Below are 17,975 nucleotides of genomic sequence, written 5' to 3' on the forward strand. Positions count from 1 at the left end.
TCTCAACTTGTTTGGACAAGTCTGACCCTATGTTCTGGAGACAGAATAGAGAAGCATATTTGAGATAAGAGAAACTTTGAGGGTGAGTGAGGCCAGTGGGGGCTCATCTGATGAATTTAAACTTCCTTAGTTTCATCAAGACCTTTCATCAAAGCCCTCAGAGACATGACATTCCTGTTTGGGATGTCTCAGGCTTGTGACAAGCAGCTCAGGGGATGTCACCTCACCTCAATGGTATCTGAGGAGAATGAGGTTTCCTTTCATGCAGAGGCCCAGAGAGGAGGCACATCCGCTGAGCAATGGAGAAACAGGACCTACGGAAATGACGCTAACAAAAATCAGCTAGATTTTAGAGATAGTCTCACATATCTGAGAATGAAGAGAAGAGCCAAATTCTCTATGGGGTTTGTGGGCATATTTGATGGGGGACAGGTGGAAATAAGGAAAGAAAAGGGACTAGCTTTATATTTTATTCTATAGCTCCTGGTACAACACTCTCATCTCCTACCAGAACTAAATATTGAGAGTTAATTAGTTTTTGTCAGACATTCCCTCTGGGGTTGGGGGTGGGGGCAACCCAGGCAGCCTGACCCGGTGCCTCATGATCCTTAAGGGGTTTGCCAGGCACTCAAGCAAATGGCAGGCTAAGAGCAGATTCTCAGTGTGGGATGAAGCCACCAGTGCTCACTGAGTGCAAAGAGTGACCTTGATGCAGAGGAGCCTGAAGCATCCGGGTTTTCAGAACCAAAGTTTTACAGGTAAGAGGACAGATCTCCCAGGGGATTGGGTGGAAAATGCCAGCCGCTGTACGAGGTGGGAGGAGGCACACTGGAGCAAGAGAGACCACAGGGGAGCGGCTGGTTGGGACTAGTAGACAAAGGGTCTCCAGATGATTGGAAATGCAAGGTCTGGTGAGAGGCTGACGGTGCCAAGAAGGCTGATGAAAAGTCTCCTCTGGTCATTCTCTTTATGTGTCCCTGCCTCCCTCCCATGTTTCCTCCTTGTTTCCAGACTTGTCTTCATTCTTCTGTCCCTATGCAAAACCAGATTTCCCTGCTCATAATGCATATTATGAGCAAGATGGAGTAACGGGCAAGATGGAGAGGTGGGGAGTAACATTTCATTGGATCAGAGTGCCCTCCTGCCTGAGTCCTGCCAAGCCCAGTCCTTCAGAGGTCAAAAGAAAGGATTTCTGAAATGTTCTGTGATCTTCTCATTTGTTCCCAGTGGCTAAGGCCCCAGAGAGGCCTCCCTGAGTTGGAAGTTGTCACCCCAACTTTGGCGCTCCAGGTCCATGAACTTCCGTGATTTTCTCAGTTGTGTGTAAACATAAACATACACATGAAACACACACGTGTGCACGCACATGCTGAATGTGTAGTAGTAGAATACAAGCGGCCAATTAAAGCTTGTGGTTGTGTCACAATGAAACAGAAAGAAAAAGGAAATAAATCCAAGGACAGGCAAACAAGCGAAAGTGGCAGAGGCCCCAAAGGGATGCATGGGGTTCACTGTTGAGGACTGCTCTGGTGATGGCACACAGAGCCCCAGAGCTGAGGCAGACAAGAGTTGGGACCCCAGAAAGCCAGGATGGGATGGCCCCTCTCAAATGGCCTCACCACCTCCAGCCTCAGCAGAGTAAGCAACAAGCTAAGCCCTCGGTAGGGAAGCAGAATAAAAAGGAAAAGCACCGCTGACCGGATCGGAATTCCCAATTAACCGTTGAGTGGCCCACGGGCCTGTCCCGGGCTGGGCGGAGACAGTCCCGCATGGGTGGTCTTTGTCAAGGCCGAGGTGTGCTCTGGGCATCATGCTTCCTACATGGGTGGGCACGAGGGCCACAGGCTCTCTGCGTCTCTCCTCCCTTCCTCCTTTCGGCCAGGGAGGACCTGAGGGGACAACCGAGTCAGGGAGGACGATAGGACCGCACTGCAAAGTTTAGTAATAATAAAAGAAATCAAAGGAATTGGAACAAAAAGATAAAAGGAGCATCCAGTTTACAACTGAAATGAAATTGAAAATCTGTTCTTTTTGTCTTTTTTCTTTTCTTTTCTTTTTTTTAAACAGATTTAGATAAACAATAAGGGGAGGTGGGAAAGAAAAGCCTCTTTGAATAATAATTTTTAAAAAAACCCCATAAACATAAAAAAAAATCCTCAGTTTTGAACTTCTCTTGAGAATAGTTCAATATGAGGTCTTGCACCCTAAACAGTTATATCTGGAATTTAAAAAAAATCGCAGCTCCACACAACAAAGACAAACAGTATTTACTGAAAAATAGTGTGTGTGTGTGTGTATATACATATACATATATACACACACACATAAGTGTGTGTGTATATATATATGTGTGTGTGTATAGATATATATATATCTGTATATATATATATATATATATCTTTTTGTGGAGTTTTTTTTTCTTTTTGTGATTTTTTTTCTTTTCCTTTTTTTTTTTTTTTTTTTTTTTTGTGCCCAAGTAGAGATAGAGTGGGATTGAAAAGATGCCCTAGAACAGAATATTCCTTATAGGAGTAATGCTTTGAAAAATAACATTTAAAAATGGTTGAACACACTTGCAACACCTCCAGAAATTGAACTTGGTACAATGTGAAAATAAATAATTGAATCAAATCTTCACCCAAATGACGTGGCCTCGAAGACCCAGAGTATGCTGCTGGTATGAGTCTCGCCATCCAGACAGGGGTTGATATTCAAGCACTATCCCCTCCTCCCCGCTGTCTGCTCCCCAGCACCCTTATACTCCACCTCAGCCATACCCAGAGTCTGTCTTATATCTGTTTTCTACATTTCTGGCAAGACCTTGCAGCAGACACATACACATATGTGTGCTATGGGCACACACACACACACACACACATATGCACACACACACACACACTCACTACACACACAAAATTTCCCACTCAACCCAGATGCACCAAGTGAGCTGAATGACGTTCAGCCAACCACAATGGTGAAAGACAGAAGCACCAAACAGTCTTTGAAATGGGTCAGTTATTACAATATGACTTTTTTTTATATTCTAATTTTCCTCTTTTGTTAATATTTTTTAAAAGCACAAATGAAAAAATGAAGAATTCTTTCCAGATCAATTTAAGGCTTCCCACCAAATGGAAACAAAAGAGGCCTTACACAATATCATATGTGATAATTGTATACCTTTCACGGCCTTAAAATGACAGAACGAATCATTTTTGCCGGTTACTGATTTTAGTATTGTGCCTTTAAATTGATGTCTTATTCTTTTTGCTACTATGCTGAGTTTTATTATTACTGATGTTCTTTGATTACAAAAATGGAAATTTCCTTTACTTTGCATTAGAATTTCCTATTCTTATAGAATTATTAGGGTAGATTTTTGTTTTGTCCTATTTTGCTTTATCCCAGGAAACGAATGTGATTCTTAGCAGGTGAATGCTAAAATGGCACATAGTCAGCCTTCAAGTACCTTTTCCAGCCATCTGAGTTTCAAACAGCCAGCCTTTTGGCTCCTAGAAGGCGCTGATAAGTTAGGGGCAAGGACAGGGGACAGGGAGAGAAACCAAAGAGGAGGAGGGTTTTCTATGCCTTTGCTTTTGGTAAATTTGTTTTGTTCGATACAAATAATCGGATAGGAAGAATGATTGCTTTGCGGGGTTTTTTGTTGGTTGGTTTTCATTTTGTTTCTAGATTTGTTTCATTTGATTGTTGAATTTTCTCTCTCCTGGTGCAAAAGTCACCAGAGAGTTTTGCATGAGGAAACATGACAGTACTTAATGAAACTCAGCACCTAAGGGCATAAGGCAGTTGAAGGTTTTGTTTGTTTGTTTGTGTTTTTTGTTTTGTTTTGTTTTGTTTTGATCTTTCAATCAGCACCAATCCCATAAATGATCTACACTTGGTGTAAGGTATAAAACTTTTTTTTTCTTTTGGAGTGGAGACAACTCCTCCTTCTCCACCCTATGAACCATAGTGTGGGATTTTTTTTTTTTCAATACTGTTTCTTATGTGTAAAAAACAAAAGAAAAGTTTTCTTTTTGTTTTTACTTACAAAACATAGAGAATATCTTTGTATACATACAGCGACTGGAAAGAAAGCTTATCTGAAGGGGTTGTGACTTATTCTTTTCTTTTCTTTTTTTTTTTTTTTTTTTTTTTGTAGCATTGGTGGTTGTGATGGTGGTGGTGGTGATGGTTTTGTGTTTTTGGGGAAGGGAGGGTTATATTTCTTGTGAGCAGTGTTTACCGCAAACCAAACTTAAGGTCCCCTTCTCAACTTGGGTCAAGATGCTCTTAGAGTGAAGACTCATACTGTAGCAACTCATAAAGGAGCGGTCCGTCTCGATACCGAATGCCTACTGCGGTGGGAGTGACATACTGCAGAATGTTAATAGTCCTTCTCAACCTCCTGTCTACAAAATGAGCATCCCAAGCTGGATATCTCTTTCTTGGCATGTCAATCTTAATGAGGGGCCCTTCTGGGTGGTAAGGACGCCCCGACGGGGTAGAGGGCCCCATGGGTCTCACTTGGAAAACGGGCAAGCAAGTGTCAGCCGTGAGATCCTCCTGTTGTTCCGTTACGGCTCTGGTAGGCGTGACCTGGGTCCCCCGGTACCCAGGGGTCTGAGGTGCCATGGGCTCAACATCGGGGGGCAAAGGGATGCCCCAGAGCAGCTCGGCACAACAGGAGCTGGCAAAAATCTTAGCTCGTGGCCCCATGGGATGCAGCACACCATAATATAAGAGCATCGATGCGATCCCAGCCACAAAGCTAATAAAGACACAACACAGTGCTGGCACCGCATAGGAGTCAGTGGTCTCCGGGTTTCTGTAAAAATACCAAAGGAACGTCAAGGCAGCATTCTCGGTCAAGACTATCGTGTAATATGCAAACATTCGATATCGAGTCCGCCCTTCCTTGACGTTAAACCAGCAGAAAATGTACACAATCCCTACCACCATGTTGAAGAGGATCTCCTCCCACTTGGACATGCAGAAGTCTGTTCCGCCATGGATGATCCAGAAGGCCATGGCACACCAGTGAACCACCACGAAGATCCCGAAGTAGAGCTGGAATATGGAAGCAAAGAGGGCAAAAGAGATAACTCTGGATGAGATGGTGAAGAGGCGCCAGAAGAGGTGGATGAGGGCCCCTCTGTAGCTCATACTCTTCTTGTCGTCCCTGGAGTCCCGCAGCAGCTTGTGATAGGAGGCTAGCACCCAAGCCAGGGACATCAGGGAAGTCGCAGAGGAGACACCTGCCGGAAAGACACAAACCCACACAGTCAAAACCTTGGACATCAAGCGCTGGGCACGGTGGGGCTGCCAGCCGAGGAGATGCCCACACACACAGCGGTCTAAAGGAGGAGGAAAAAAGAAACACACAATCAGGAATGGGATTTCAACGTCACAGCTGTTCCCTAAGATGACAACTTTAGAGGTCTCATTTTACATTTCACAACCCAGTCCAGAATTCCTGGGGACCTACCACTCAAGACTAAGGCAGAGGCAGATGTGCCTTGCCAAGGGAGCTGAGAATTGGAGCCGCCATGATGATTCACTGCAGTTGCTGCGGGCCAGCAGGCACGTGTTCAGTTTTAAGGAATCACGAGCTTGTGGGGATCCTTGTTACACATGTGTGTGTGGCCAGGGTTGGTGGTCCTGTCACCAGCAGCCTGTGCTCTCAGAGGAGCCCAAAATGGGATAACCAATGGTGAAGCCCAATAGTTTGCTCACTGCCCCAAGTTCTATCACTATCCGCCTCTGGGAAAGCACTGGAGTCTCTATTACTTTTTCATCAGCTCACCCATGGCTCTGAACCGAGGCTTTTGCATTTAGCTTCTCCATCCCCTGACTATGGCCACCCTGACCAAGGGTCCTGGGGTATTCTGTCTGTTTCGGTGGTTGCCTTTCTCACTCATTCTTGTCTCTCTCATTCTTGTCCAATTTTTGTTGCTTTCTCCAACCCACCATTCTGCTCAAAGTTCTCTGAGGCCTTGACTTGGGAAGCCCATCCTTGTCTCATCTCTGTCCTGACTCAACAGCACGGTTGCTCATGCTTTGAGAATGCCTTTTCTGCTCACCCTCCTCTGCTCATCATTCCCTGCATTCCTCCTCAGCAGGCAAAAGAATGTGTCTGATCCCAAATCATACTTCAATTGCTATAAAGCAATTTTATTTATAATGTTGCCTATGCTGCCTATTGAATTTCTGTAACTCAATCAAACTCAAAACAATAAATAGTTACCGGAGTTTCTCCAAATCAGCCTACAAGAAACCAATTATTAGGCAAGTGTTACCATATGACCCCCTCTAAAGTAAGATTCCCCATCACCCCTCGACACCCCCACGTATTTTCTCCATCCATCCAAAGGCTCTTTTGTTTTGCCTTTCTCTCCACATTTCAGAACTAAACACAACTAAATTCAGTTGGAGTCTTGAATACTGTTTTTTGGTACCCATCTCCTTACTGGGTTCCCTCCCATGCACTACAGCCCAATTCCCCACAACGTTGTTCCAGGCTGAAATCAAAGTTACATCATCATCTCTCAGCTCAGGAGCTTGCTCATCAAGAGACTCATTCAACTGCTCCAGCCCTGTAGCCTTGGCTTTGTCTTTCCCTGGGAACCTGTTCATCCTCCCTCTCCCTTCCAATCCCCAGCGGAGAGTCAAAGTCCCCTGTCATTGTACACTCTCCCTGCATTCACTTTCCTCACCCACCTCACTCACATACTCCCAACATCTCACAGAAACACTCAGGTTTACAGCTTGCAAAATGATAGAGTGCAATAATAAAAACCATTATGTTGGTGTGAGCATAGAAAAACCTCCAGACTGTTAACTGTTACAATGAATATGTATGGCTTTTGTAAATAATGGCAACCACAGTTGACAATGAACAGGGGAGAAACCTCCCAATTCCTCCACAGAGGCCAATCTTGAGAACATCTAATACATTTCCTCTCACCTTTCTGGAAAGTTATGAACATGGTACTTGATGTATCCTTCCCGGCCCCTTGTACACACAGGGCATTTCCACCAGCACCTGCTGAGGCCGTGCATGCTCTGTGACCACATCACAATGGTCATCCTAACCTTTTAGAGCCTCCTGAGTTTGTGTTGGCTGGTGGTGGTGTGGAAAGGGAGGGGAACAGGTCTTCTTGGGAGTCATATGATTTAGGTTGTGGGTTTCCAGAGGGCAGGGAATGTGCCATCCTCTTGGTAGTCTGTGCCAGGCTTTTTGCTGATCCTTTCCTTTACCATAGGAAAGCTCCTCTTAAATGTCTTTGTGACATCAGCCCTCTCCTGGTGAACTCATTTCTTGATGTTAATAATCTTGGTGGTACCACTGACCTTTAATAATCAGATAGGAGTTCTACAGAAGCTAAATGGGAAGAAGGCGTGATTTTTTTGTTCCTTCTAATAAATCAAAACGTATTAATTCCCTGGTTCTAAGAAAAACACGAGTGCCAAGCTCATAAAGTAAGAAAAAGCAGCTTAGTTTTTGCCAGAGCACGGTCTAATTCCGGCTTATTCTGAGTGTACTTTTGAACAGACTTGGCGGACAGAAGTGGGACAGCCCCTCAGCCTTCACTATGCTGGCTGTGATATTCTGTGTGTTGTGATATTGGCCCTCTCCATATCAAATACAAATAAGTAGGAATTCATCTCCAGAAGTCACACATAGCCAAGCCAGGTACAATTTTTCGTCATTATTCCATCTTATCGGTTACCTATGGCATGTCCAGATCTGTTGCTGTGGTTTTTGAGGGCCAGTGTTCTGCTCCTGCCTCACCCTTCATGAAGTGTTACAGAAACTGCTTCCCTCGGAGCAGACCTATATACTGCCTTGGTTCTTGGTTAATGCTTCCAGAATTGCTCTCTAGAGTTCGGCATGAATGTCTCCTAAGCATCATAAGACATTAATGTGAATTACAAGGAGGGCTCGGGACAGAGTTACATGGAAGACAGATCTGAGTGCTTGGCTGCGGTCCTGCTGGCCAGCTGATGCCCAGCCCCACTCTTACCTCTCTGCTTGTCTGTTCCCAACTTGATATATTGTATATCACCAAACAGTAAATCCACAGGAAGCTTCATGGACCACCCCCTTCAACCCACTCATTCAACAGGTTGCAGAAGTACAAGGGCTTGGGTTCCTTGCCCAAGATTACCCTGAGGAGCACTGACAGTACAGCTGTCAGTTAGGCCCATGGTACAGCTCTCTGCCACCCGGATCACGCTGGTTCAGGCTATCCACTCTTTCTGCACCCTGTCACTTGGTCAGCTCGGCTCTCCAGAGATCCACCAAGTAGCCCCTTTCCTGAGGTCATTTGTGATGAAGGCCATCAACCTTCTCTAATTGCATATGTTTGTTCTAACACCAAGGTGTTGGTTCTTGAGGGCCTTGAATGCCAGGCCACATCCTTGGCCTTGTGCAAATGCTCCAAGTTAAAGCGGAAAGGGAAAGGGGAAAGTTTTGACATGTGCCCTGTGTACAAGGTGACCAGTCCTGTCTAGGACTGGGAAAAGTGTGTTTGTTTGGAGCCTCTTCTCAGAGCCAGAGCAGGGTGAGCAGGGACAGGAAGGAACATGAGTGGGGACATCATGCCATGTTAAACCTGCTCCACTCACTCTGCCAGCAGCATCAACAGAGATGATCCTATGGGGACGGAGGAATGCACGACATTCATCAAAGAACTCCCTGTTCTAATGCAAATTTGTAGACAGACACATTTTAGAGGTTCCAGAGTTAGTGCTGCTGAACAGCTGAGTACATCACACAGTGGAGACACTTTAGATCCCATTTTGGAGTTGGGTTTCTCACTGGATGTTCAACAGAGGGTAACACTTGCCTTCCGGGGGCTCAAGAACCAGTGGTACCAGGCATTAGATGATACATTTGTTTTCAACTCGCCTCCAGGAAATTTGTCTGGATCCCATCTATGACGTTGGCACACTTGTTATGCTTGGTCAATGGATCAAATGTCCCATGATTTGCCACCTTTGCATCATTTCCCTGGACAAAACCTGTGGCCTCCCCCAACACAGGACTGTAAGTGCATCTTGTCCTTGAAGGACTGTCAGCAGAAGGTGCTTCAGGGCAGTTAGCTAATTGGGGGCTCAACTGGAGCAGGGGAGGGGGTGCCCCAGAAGAATGTGTTCCCTAAAGAGTAGCTGACTGTCCCAGAGAACACGGCATGATTCACTGAGCATGTATATGCATTATCTTATTTAGAAGAACCTTATAATGTAGAAGAACCTTGTAATGTACTATGGGCTGACCTGTGTCATTCTTCCCACCAAAAAAGTTCATATGTTGAAGCTATAGTCCCTAGGGTCTCAGAATGGGACTGTATTTGGAAAAAGGGTCTTTAAAAGGGTGATTAAGTTAAATGACATAATTAGAGAGGGCCCTAATCCAATCTGACTTTGCTCTTATAAGAAAAGGGAATTTGGATACACAGAGATACTAGGGATACACTCACACAGAGGAAAGACCACGTGAGGACACAGGACAAGGCAGTCATCCGCAAGCCAATGAGAGAGGCCTCCAGAGAAGTCAATCCTGCCTCCGCCTTGATCCTAGACTCCATAACGGCAAGGAAATAAAGGTCTGTTTTTTTAGCAACCCAGTCTGTGCTACTTCATCGCAGCAGCCCTAGCAAACTAGTACAGTCTCTAATTCCCATTTTTTTAGAAGAAGAAACTTCAGGATTTTTCAGAAATCATATGTCCATCAGGAAGTAGAGTCAGGGTTCAAACTCAGAGTCTGACTCCAGGGGCTCTGAAAGCAACTGCTATACTAACGGGCCCCCTAGACATGGCCTTAGAAGAGGCCGGTTGAGGGGAGAGGAAAGAAAGTCGAGGCATTTTGGATACGGAGGATTTGAATCTTTTGCTGAGGGGCCTGGTTATCTGAGAGAGGCCCTTGATTTTGGAGCTACAAACCAAATTTTCATGCCAGTCCACCTTCCTCAGGAGAGTAGCATTCAAGCCACAAGGAAAGAGGTGACTCCAGTAGAATTAACTGAGATCGGTTTGCCTCTGTCAAGTGATTAATCAAAGGCCTGCAGTGTATTCCACTCTAGAGGGAGGAAGGCAAGGTTTTCCCTCACTGTTGTGGCTCACTCGGAAGATTTCTGTCATGCCTGAGATCAACCCAAAAGTCAATGCATTATCCTGGCCAAGACCCAAGCCCAGGGGAACTGGCTTCGGAAGAGGACTTGTGGCCCCCTGTGAGATTCTCAGACAGGCCTAGGAGCATTTACGATTTGCTCCCACTATGGCTCAATCGCTTTCTATATTCCGAAGATCAGACTGGAAATTGTTAAACACTTCACGTTCAGCTGTGACAAGTTCTGGGCAGTGACCTTCACAGCTTGCTCACTTTTCCTGGTGCAGACCAGGAGGCGGAGCTTGCAGCTGGCCCACTGAGCCCAGCCTCACCAGCTAGGAAGATGCTAAACTGGAGACTCCTCGGGGGTCACTCCCCTTAAGAAAAGCTCGGGAGAGGGGCCCTCAGGTTCTGATCACTGGACCCAGGGTTTAAGATTTCCAGAAATGGAATGGCCATATCTATGACTAATGTAACAGAGCATGAGGGGCCACAATCTGCAGTTGGACACCTCTTACTGAGGAGCGGTAGCCATCAGGAAATTTGGTGGTGACAGTACAATATCCAAGGATCACTCTCAGCTGAACTGTTGCCAGTTGGGGAACAAAACAAAAAAAATGTGAGTGTGGATATCCCATTGTTTGAGAAGCATAGTAACATGGTGTCTGGGGAAGGACAGGACTCTAAAATTGGAGGGCAAGGGGGAGATGAAGTGGAAGAATCCGAAGGAAAGATACAATGCAGTGGGAGGGATCAGGGTACAGTCACCAGGGTGAAGTACGGAAGGTGAGATATGACAAGCCCAAAGCAGGGCCATGACCACGGCAGGGCTGCACCAAGGAGCCAGCAAGTGGGAGCTCCAACACACCAGCAGAAAGGAAAGCTGAAGGAGAAACCAGACACTACAGTATCTCATGGGGAGAACGCAACATGTGGGTTTGAGGAGTACCCTGAGAACCCCCAGAGGTATCTAGAGATGGCCATGAGATGAGGTTAACAGCAGGACCTTGTTCTGTGGAGTGGTATGTGCACGCCCAGCTCTGTTACCAGCTGCTGTCCCCCACCTTTCTATCACAAGGTCTTAGTACCACCACTAAATCACATGTTGGAAAAACACTTGGATGAGTTATTCGATGGGGCACTGAGCACAAGGTGGAGCAGGGTAGGAAGAGTCAGATGTGCAGACTCCCAGCTCCCTCTCCAGTGGCTCCCTCACATCAGCATATAACAACAGTCAAGTTCTTCCGGTCTTACAAAGACTAGATCGTTCCTGGACCCCTGCACCTTCCGCTAGTGAGATCCCATCTCCCTTTGTCTCTTCTCCTCCAAACTTCTCAAGGGTAATCTCCTTGTTTCCCTTTACTCCTGAACCCAGCCCCCATGGAGAGCTCTCTTTGAAGTCCTCAACCAATTCTTTCATGTACAGTAGATGGCCTGTCTCTCTTGACACTGTGTGGCATTTGGCTTTCGGATCCACTTTGTTCTTCCTCACACTTGACCATTAGCTACTGCCCTACTTGCGCCATCCTTTGTTTGCTGGGCTGTTATCCCCATTTTTCAGGTAAAGAAACTGAACCTGAAGTTGAAAGACTTCAATGTGGCCCTAGCCACGTTCTGAAATTCCATACTCACCTAATTCATGTGGTATGGTATCCATAGAGATTCCTCAAGCCAAGAAACATGCTCAATTGGCTATTTGTCTACCTGCATGTCAAGGTCAACATCTCCCTCTTTCAACTCTCCCCTCTTCCCTAAAGCTAATATTAGGGGAACTCAACCATCTATTCTTCAAATCATCCTTGTGGATTTTCCTCACACTGAGCTCCTGGTATCTGGGTGGTTCTTCATTTTCCCCCATCCGACTTCCCCTATCTCCAACATTTTTTAAAAATCTCAGTCTCTTCTTGGAAATGCTCCCAGGAAAAAGACATAGCAGCTGTGTGCACAGTTCTTGAAAGATTCCTGCCTGTCTCCTGTCCTCACCTCCACCCAGGAGACACAACAAGGGAGCACCTGGTACAAAGTTACTTTCCCAGTCAGGCAATGGGGAGAAGGAAACTTCCCCAATGTCAAGTGGGGGGCTTGAAATAGGTGTGGTGGAAATATTTACAAATTTCTACTTTAACAAACCAGGGGGCCCCCAAATCTGCTAAGAGCTGGTTGTTAGCATTTACCAGCACACTACTTGTCAGGATCTACTATCCTTCTTGAAAATTTAGTGGGCCTCATTGCAAATTAGCCATAAGGCTGCCCTCCATATTCCAACACCATACTTCTAGGCAAAACAACACACTATTGGCTATCAGTCAGAATAATACTTAGTAAGTTTCATGTGAAAGCAACAAAGAAACCAATCCCCTTTTTAAACTTTCTTTAACAATATGCTCACAGTAAATCATTGATGATCTGACAGTCTTCTTTGACCCTCAGGATTTTGCAAGCTTTGACATCCTCATTTTGGTCACATTTCTGTGTTTGGAGAGGGTGTGATCCCCACAGGAGGTTACCACATAGGGTAACCTTAAGACACCCTTGATATTTCCAGATTGACCCTTAGTGAGGGTCCAAAAAGAAGATGGCATCCACCATCTGTGGATGGCACCCTTGGGACCGACAAGTATGTGTGGCTGAGTCAATGTGGAAAAACCCAAGGGCAATAGAAGTGGCCTGGTGTAAACAGAGGGCAGGAAGACTGGAAGGTCTCAGGAAAGCTGACATCTGAGAAACCATACCATATCCTGAAGAAAAAGTTCTTTAACATCAGGGAGATGGATCAAGGGGAACAGAATTTGGCCACTACACAGGTAATCTGTGTTGTAGAATGTCATCTTCCCACGGTTTTTGCGAATATCTCTTTATTGGCTCTGTATCCAGGCTGATCATTTTCTGATAATCCCTAATAAAAATTCAGTAATAATGATCTCTCTTCTCTACTGAACAGCTACCATGGCCCAGACTCTAGGCCGAGCACATGATACAAAGTAACTCAGTTATTCTTCCCTGTAAATTTATCTGAAGTAACGGGCTTATTTGAAGATGGAGAGACTAAGGCTCACAAGCTAACAAGCTTTTCCATTATTAAGTAGTTAAGAAATCACAGAAGAAGGGTTTGAATGCAGGCCTGCTTAGCTTCCGAACTCAGAGTCCTTTTGTAAACACTAGAGGAAGTGTGTCTCCTCACCCAAAACCACAGATTAACGAATTAGCATTCAGATTTATATATCAATTCCTTATTAGTTTGGTTACTGTGTGGCAGCCCTCTGATCCTCTCTGTGAGCACTTACAAAGTCAAATTTGTGGGCCTGGCAAACTGAGGGCCCACCCCTGGAAGGTCCTGAGCACCCAGAATGTGTGGAAGCGTATCTCTCATCCATCTCCCTTGCCTGGGCTGCTGGAATGGCCTCCTAGATCATTTCCCTGCATCTGCTCTTGTCCTAAAAGTCTATTCACAATCCCGCCAAACCGACTAAGCCATAGTATGCCCTGCTGTGTGGCCTCCCAGGCATGGTGGGCTGCCCATGGTCACTGATTTTCTGTGCCTTTCCCATGAGAGGATATGCAATCCTGTTCTGTTGAACTCAAGTGCGGTCTGTGACTGGCTCTGACCAGGGACACATGAGCACAAATACGTGTGTCACTTCCAGGCAGAAGGCCATGCTCTCCCATGCTCCAAGAACAAGCTGCTTCACCAGTGACCTGTGACAGACATGCCACCAGCAGGAAGTGAATCATTTCTGGTTTTAAGGCACCAGAATTGTTTGAGTATTCCACATCATGGCATGGTCATCCTCTCCTGACTGATGTGTCATCTTGTTCAGGGTTAACACCATCTGGGTCCTTTTAAGGGCCTTCAGGGCCCCCCATAATACTGCCTGGGAGTAATAAGTGTAATCTGCCAATTCCCTGCTCATGCCCTTCAGTAACTCCCTTCCCCAGTGGGTACAGATCTAAGTTCCTTTCATGGTGTTAGGCTTTTATGCAAGGCCCTACAGGACCCAGCCCCTTGCCTGGGGTCTGGGGTGCTAGTGTTCTCACCTCCCCCCAGTTCCTGGCACTCCCTCAGCCCCAGATGTGCTCCAGGCTCCCTCAGGGCATAAGCACTTGCTCTTCCTCTGCCTCAAACACCCTTCCTCCAGATATCCAAGTGCTTCACTGAGCCCTTGACTCAGAGACCACCTTCCCAGCCAGCATCCCTCACCGCCACACTAAAAAACTGACACCCCCACCTCTCCCCACCCCATGTCTCCTCCCACTTTCCATGATTTGTTTTCTACCTTAGCCTTTCCCTACCACCTTTTACTTTTACTTCGTTCCTTTCTTTCTTTCTTTTTCTTTTTTTTTTTTTTTTTTTTTTTTGAGGTAGATATTTTCCAAGGGCAGCCATTTGGTCTGGTCCTTCTGAAACTATGCACAAAATTGAGCAGGTAAAAAAAAAAAAAATTGCATGGGTATTTTTCTCATAACAAAAGCCCATAGCTGTCTGATTCCCAAGTGAGCCCATAGGGAAAGGGGCCAGTGACCCAATCGGTCATGACAACCACCCACCTCTAGCCCTTAATGTGGGACAGGGCAATTCCCTGGGAACAAATATGTATGCCTTTGTCCCTCAGGAAGAAATCCTCGAGGATAGAAGAGACAAATGAAGACGAATTAACATTTATTGTTCCCTATGTATCTGGTATTATACCACATACTTTGCTAGTGTTACTTCATTTAGTAATGAATGTCTATTGAAATGTCTATTGGCGACCCATTTTACCACGAGAAAACCAAGGCTCAAGGAGGTAAGAGGATGTGCCCGAGGTTACTGCATCAAGCATGTCCTTTTATTCTCCTGCTTTGACTCTGGCGCCCTGCTGACCCTCCAAGGAAGAGCAAGAAATGGGTGCCTTTCCCATGCAAACAAACCCATCGAGAGGGGGCCAGATTCAGCCCACAATAGCAACATCATCCATTTAACAGCAGAACAGAAGTCTGCAACAGGACTGATTTTGCCCCCACCCTCACCAGGAACATTAGGTAATGTCATAACACCAGGTGTGAGTGTTACTGGTGTTTAGTGGGTAGGGGCTAGGGGTGTTGCTAAACTTTCTATAATGCACAGGACAGTCCCCCCTCCACAGCCCCAGATCTTTTAATGATGAGGTTAAGAAGCCCTGTGATTGGGTATTCCAACTTCCTCAATATTTTCAGTAAGTCAAAAACCAAACCAGGAACGTGGGTGTGTCTAATAGCTGGAGATGGAAGCTTTCTAAAGAGTTCTTCCTGAGGAGTGACTATTCTTGAAGAGGCCCGTGGGGTGCGGACACAGTGTGACGTCAAGAGAGGCTGTGGGAATAGCATCTCTGGGGTCTGATATCTGCAGGATGCGTCTCTTCTGAGCAGCACACTTCAGGGGCTCACGGCTGCTCTGCGGACATGGTGGATAATACAGGAAGGTAGCAGCGCTCCCCTTGAGGAGCTTCAAGGTTAAGCACTGATATTTAAAGGACCCAACAGAGGAAAACTAAAGCCAGCCCTCTGTTCGCTTGTCTCCTCTTTCTAAGATGCTGTCAGAGTTATCAAAATACTATCTTCACAGCAAGCTGGAGAAAGACAAACTTTAGAGATTCTAGAACAAATGTCAACCACTCAGCTGGCGTGGTGCAGGACTCACAGACGCCTGGATCCTGGCTGGCCTGGAGCACACAGTGAAGAAGGCCATCTGCTCTCACTGGAAAGCTCCAGTAAATCCCTTCTCCTGGAGGAGCAAATGGCCAATCAGGCTCAAAACCCTGATGTTCCCAGAGTGAGTGCATTTTAACCCAGGTTGAGATGCCCTGGAATGGACAGAGGCCTTGGTACAAACAGATCTGACCTTATTTTACTATTTGTGAACCTTGGCTAAATATGTGGATTTGGAATATTTAATGAATTATGAGTATAAAACATATAGGCACATCTTTGATATATATACATACTATACAATATATTCATATACCTCTACATAGTGTGTATATACCCCTACATCTATATAGAGAGAATGAATATATGTAGTGTATAGATACATACTGAATACCCATTGAGTATTTTGTGGTGCCAAATGTGTGCCTTCATGATGGTCATGTCAACAATCCTGAGCATCACGACAGGGGTCAAAGTGCTCTAGAAATTCTAAAATGCCTCATGTGCACTAGTTCATCTTAAGTTTTCAATATTACTGATATGGAAATGGATGAGCAGGAAAGTCAGAGGGAGCAGAAAGCCTCAACCTGGAAGGCGGAATGGCTTTGAGAGACTGCTTTGCTCAGCTTCCTGGCATTGTTTTTCCTCTGTTTTGGGTTGGTAAAATCTAGGCTTCAAGTTTTTGAGTTTTTCCGTAGGATGTCAAGATGCTGTTCCTGGCCTGTTTGGAATAATATAGGATGAGACCATACCTCTAGAGGCAAAAGCAAAGTTCACTGCAGCCTCCTCCTCTTGTCTCCTGCCCCTTCAGAAGTGCAATGATTCAGGGCTTGCAGGCTTTGTGTAGGAGGAGACTTGGAAAGTTATAGTCACTTAGAAGGTGATAAAATCTTCTCTCTGAAGACTTGTTTATTTGAGAGAGAGAGAGAGAGAGAGCATGGGTGGGAGGGGAGAAGGTGAGGGAGAGAGAAACTCAAGCAGACACTATATTACTCAAGCACGGAGCCTGAAGTGGGGCTCAATCTCACAACCCTGAGACCACGGCCTGAACCAAAACCAAGAATCAGAAGTTCAGCCAACTATGCCACCCTGGCATCCCAAGCTGATAAAATCTTTTTAAAAGGTTGGGAGTCAGAGTGCATCCTGTCTCCCATGGAGTGGGATATGATATGGCTCTCCAAGCCCTAGGAATTCTGCCAGCCAAAATGGTCTTGGGTTCCCTTACCTGGGGCCACCAAGGCCCTGAAGACGACCAACCTTGATTAACTAGAACTGGACTGTGGGCATTCTGGCCTCATGGCCACTGCTCTCCACTCAACTGTGCTAGCCATGCTTCCAGATGGAGCTGTGACAGAAGCTCAGGAAGGGCAAGGAGCACAGGCAGGTCTCAGATACTGTTTAGTCCCATAGCCACTCAGGTGACCAGAAAAGCAGGACTGCTGAGCAGGTGAGTGGCTGTGTGCCCGTGTGGGGCTGACCCTGGAGTGGTCCTGGCCCCTGAGCTCAACTTCTCAGTGGCCAATGGCCCTAGTCAAGAAAAGCCTTCCAGGGAAAATGGCGTCCAATCAGAGCCTTGCTGACGATGGCAGCAGTGTGTGCCTTTCTTGGCTGGCAGTGGAAATACCAGCCTCCATTGTCAGAAGGCCTCTCATGTGTGGAGAACAAATGCATTTCACTTACTCCTGACAAAACCCCTCTGAGGCAGGAGTTATTAGCTGTGCTCTACAAATGGGAACCCCGAGGCTCAAAGAGGTGAAGGCCTTGTTGGAGAAGCTGCAGAGCAGGTGTGTGAAGCCAGGCATGGGAGTTCCACACTGGGAGCTTTCTATAGGGCCACACAGGACACAGCAACTTTTCTTCCAGGGGACAGTCCCAGGACACCAACATGCAGACAAGCAGAAAAGGACTCAAAGCTCTGGGCTGTCACTGGTGAAGCTGAAGGATGAAAGGAACATGGGGGCCCCCAGGTTTGTCACAGGGGGACAGATTTTCCAGCTGGCAGCCTTCTTAGCTCTAAGGTCTGGCAGGCAGCCTGGGGCATGTAGAGCCTGAACACCCAAGACGGTCTAGAATTCACTGAGGTCTCAGTTCTCCTCTGGTCAGCTTTGGACCCATCCTTACCTCAGGTTGGCCCTAGAGTGAATGCAACACCCTAGAACTCTTCTTGATGTCCTGACCAGCCTCATATCTCCAGCTG

General features: G+C 46.2%; 1 protein-coding gene across 1 annotated transcript in view; it reads right to left on the reverse strand.

Annotated features, from left to right (window-relative positions):
* Window positions 1–2,436: 2,436 nt before the first annotated feature.
* The window catches only part of XKR6 (XK related 6), a 299,975-nt gene continuing 284,436 nt past the window's right edge, over window positions 2,437–17,975 (reverse strand). The window contains exon 3 of the mRNA XM_059177234.1: window positions 2,437–5,258. Coding sequence (XP_059033217.1) covers window positions 4,294–5,258 — 965 coding nt within the window. The 3' untranslated portion in view covers window positions 2,437–4,293. The remainder of the gene's footprint in view (window positions 5,259–17,975) is intronic.

The sequence above is a fragment of the Mustela lutreola genome, chromosome 1 (genome assembly GCF_030435805.1).
Source record: "Mustela lutreola isolate mMusLut2 chromosome 1, mMusLut2.pri, whole genome shotgun sequence".
Taxonomy (NCBI): Eukaryota; Metazoa; Chordata; class Mammalia; order Carnivora; family Mustelidae; genus Mustela; species Mustela lutreola.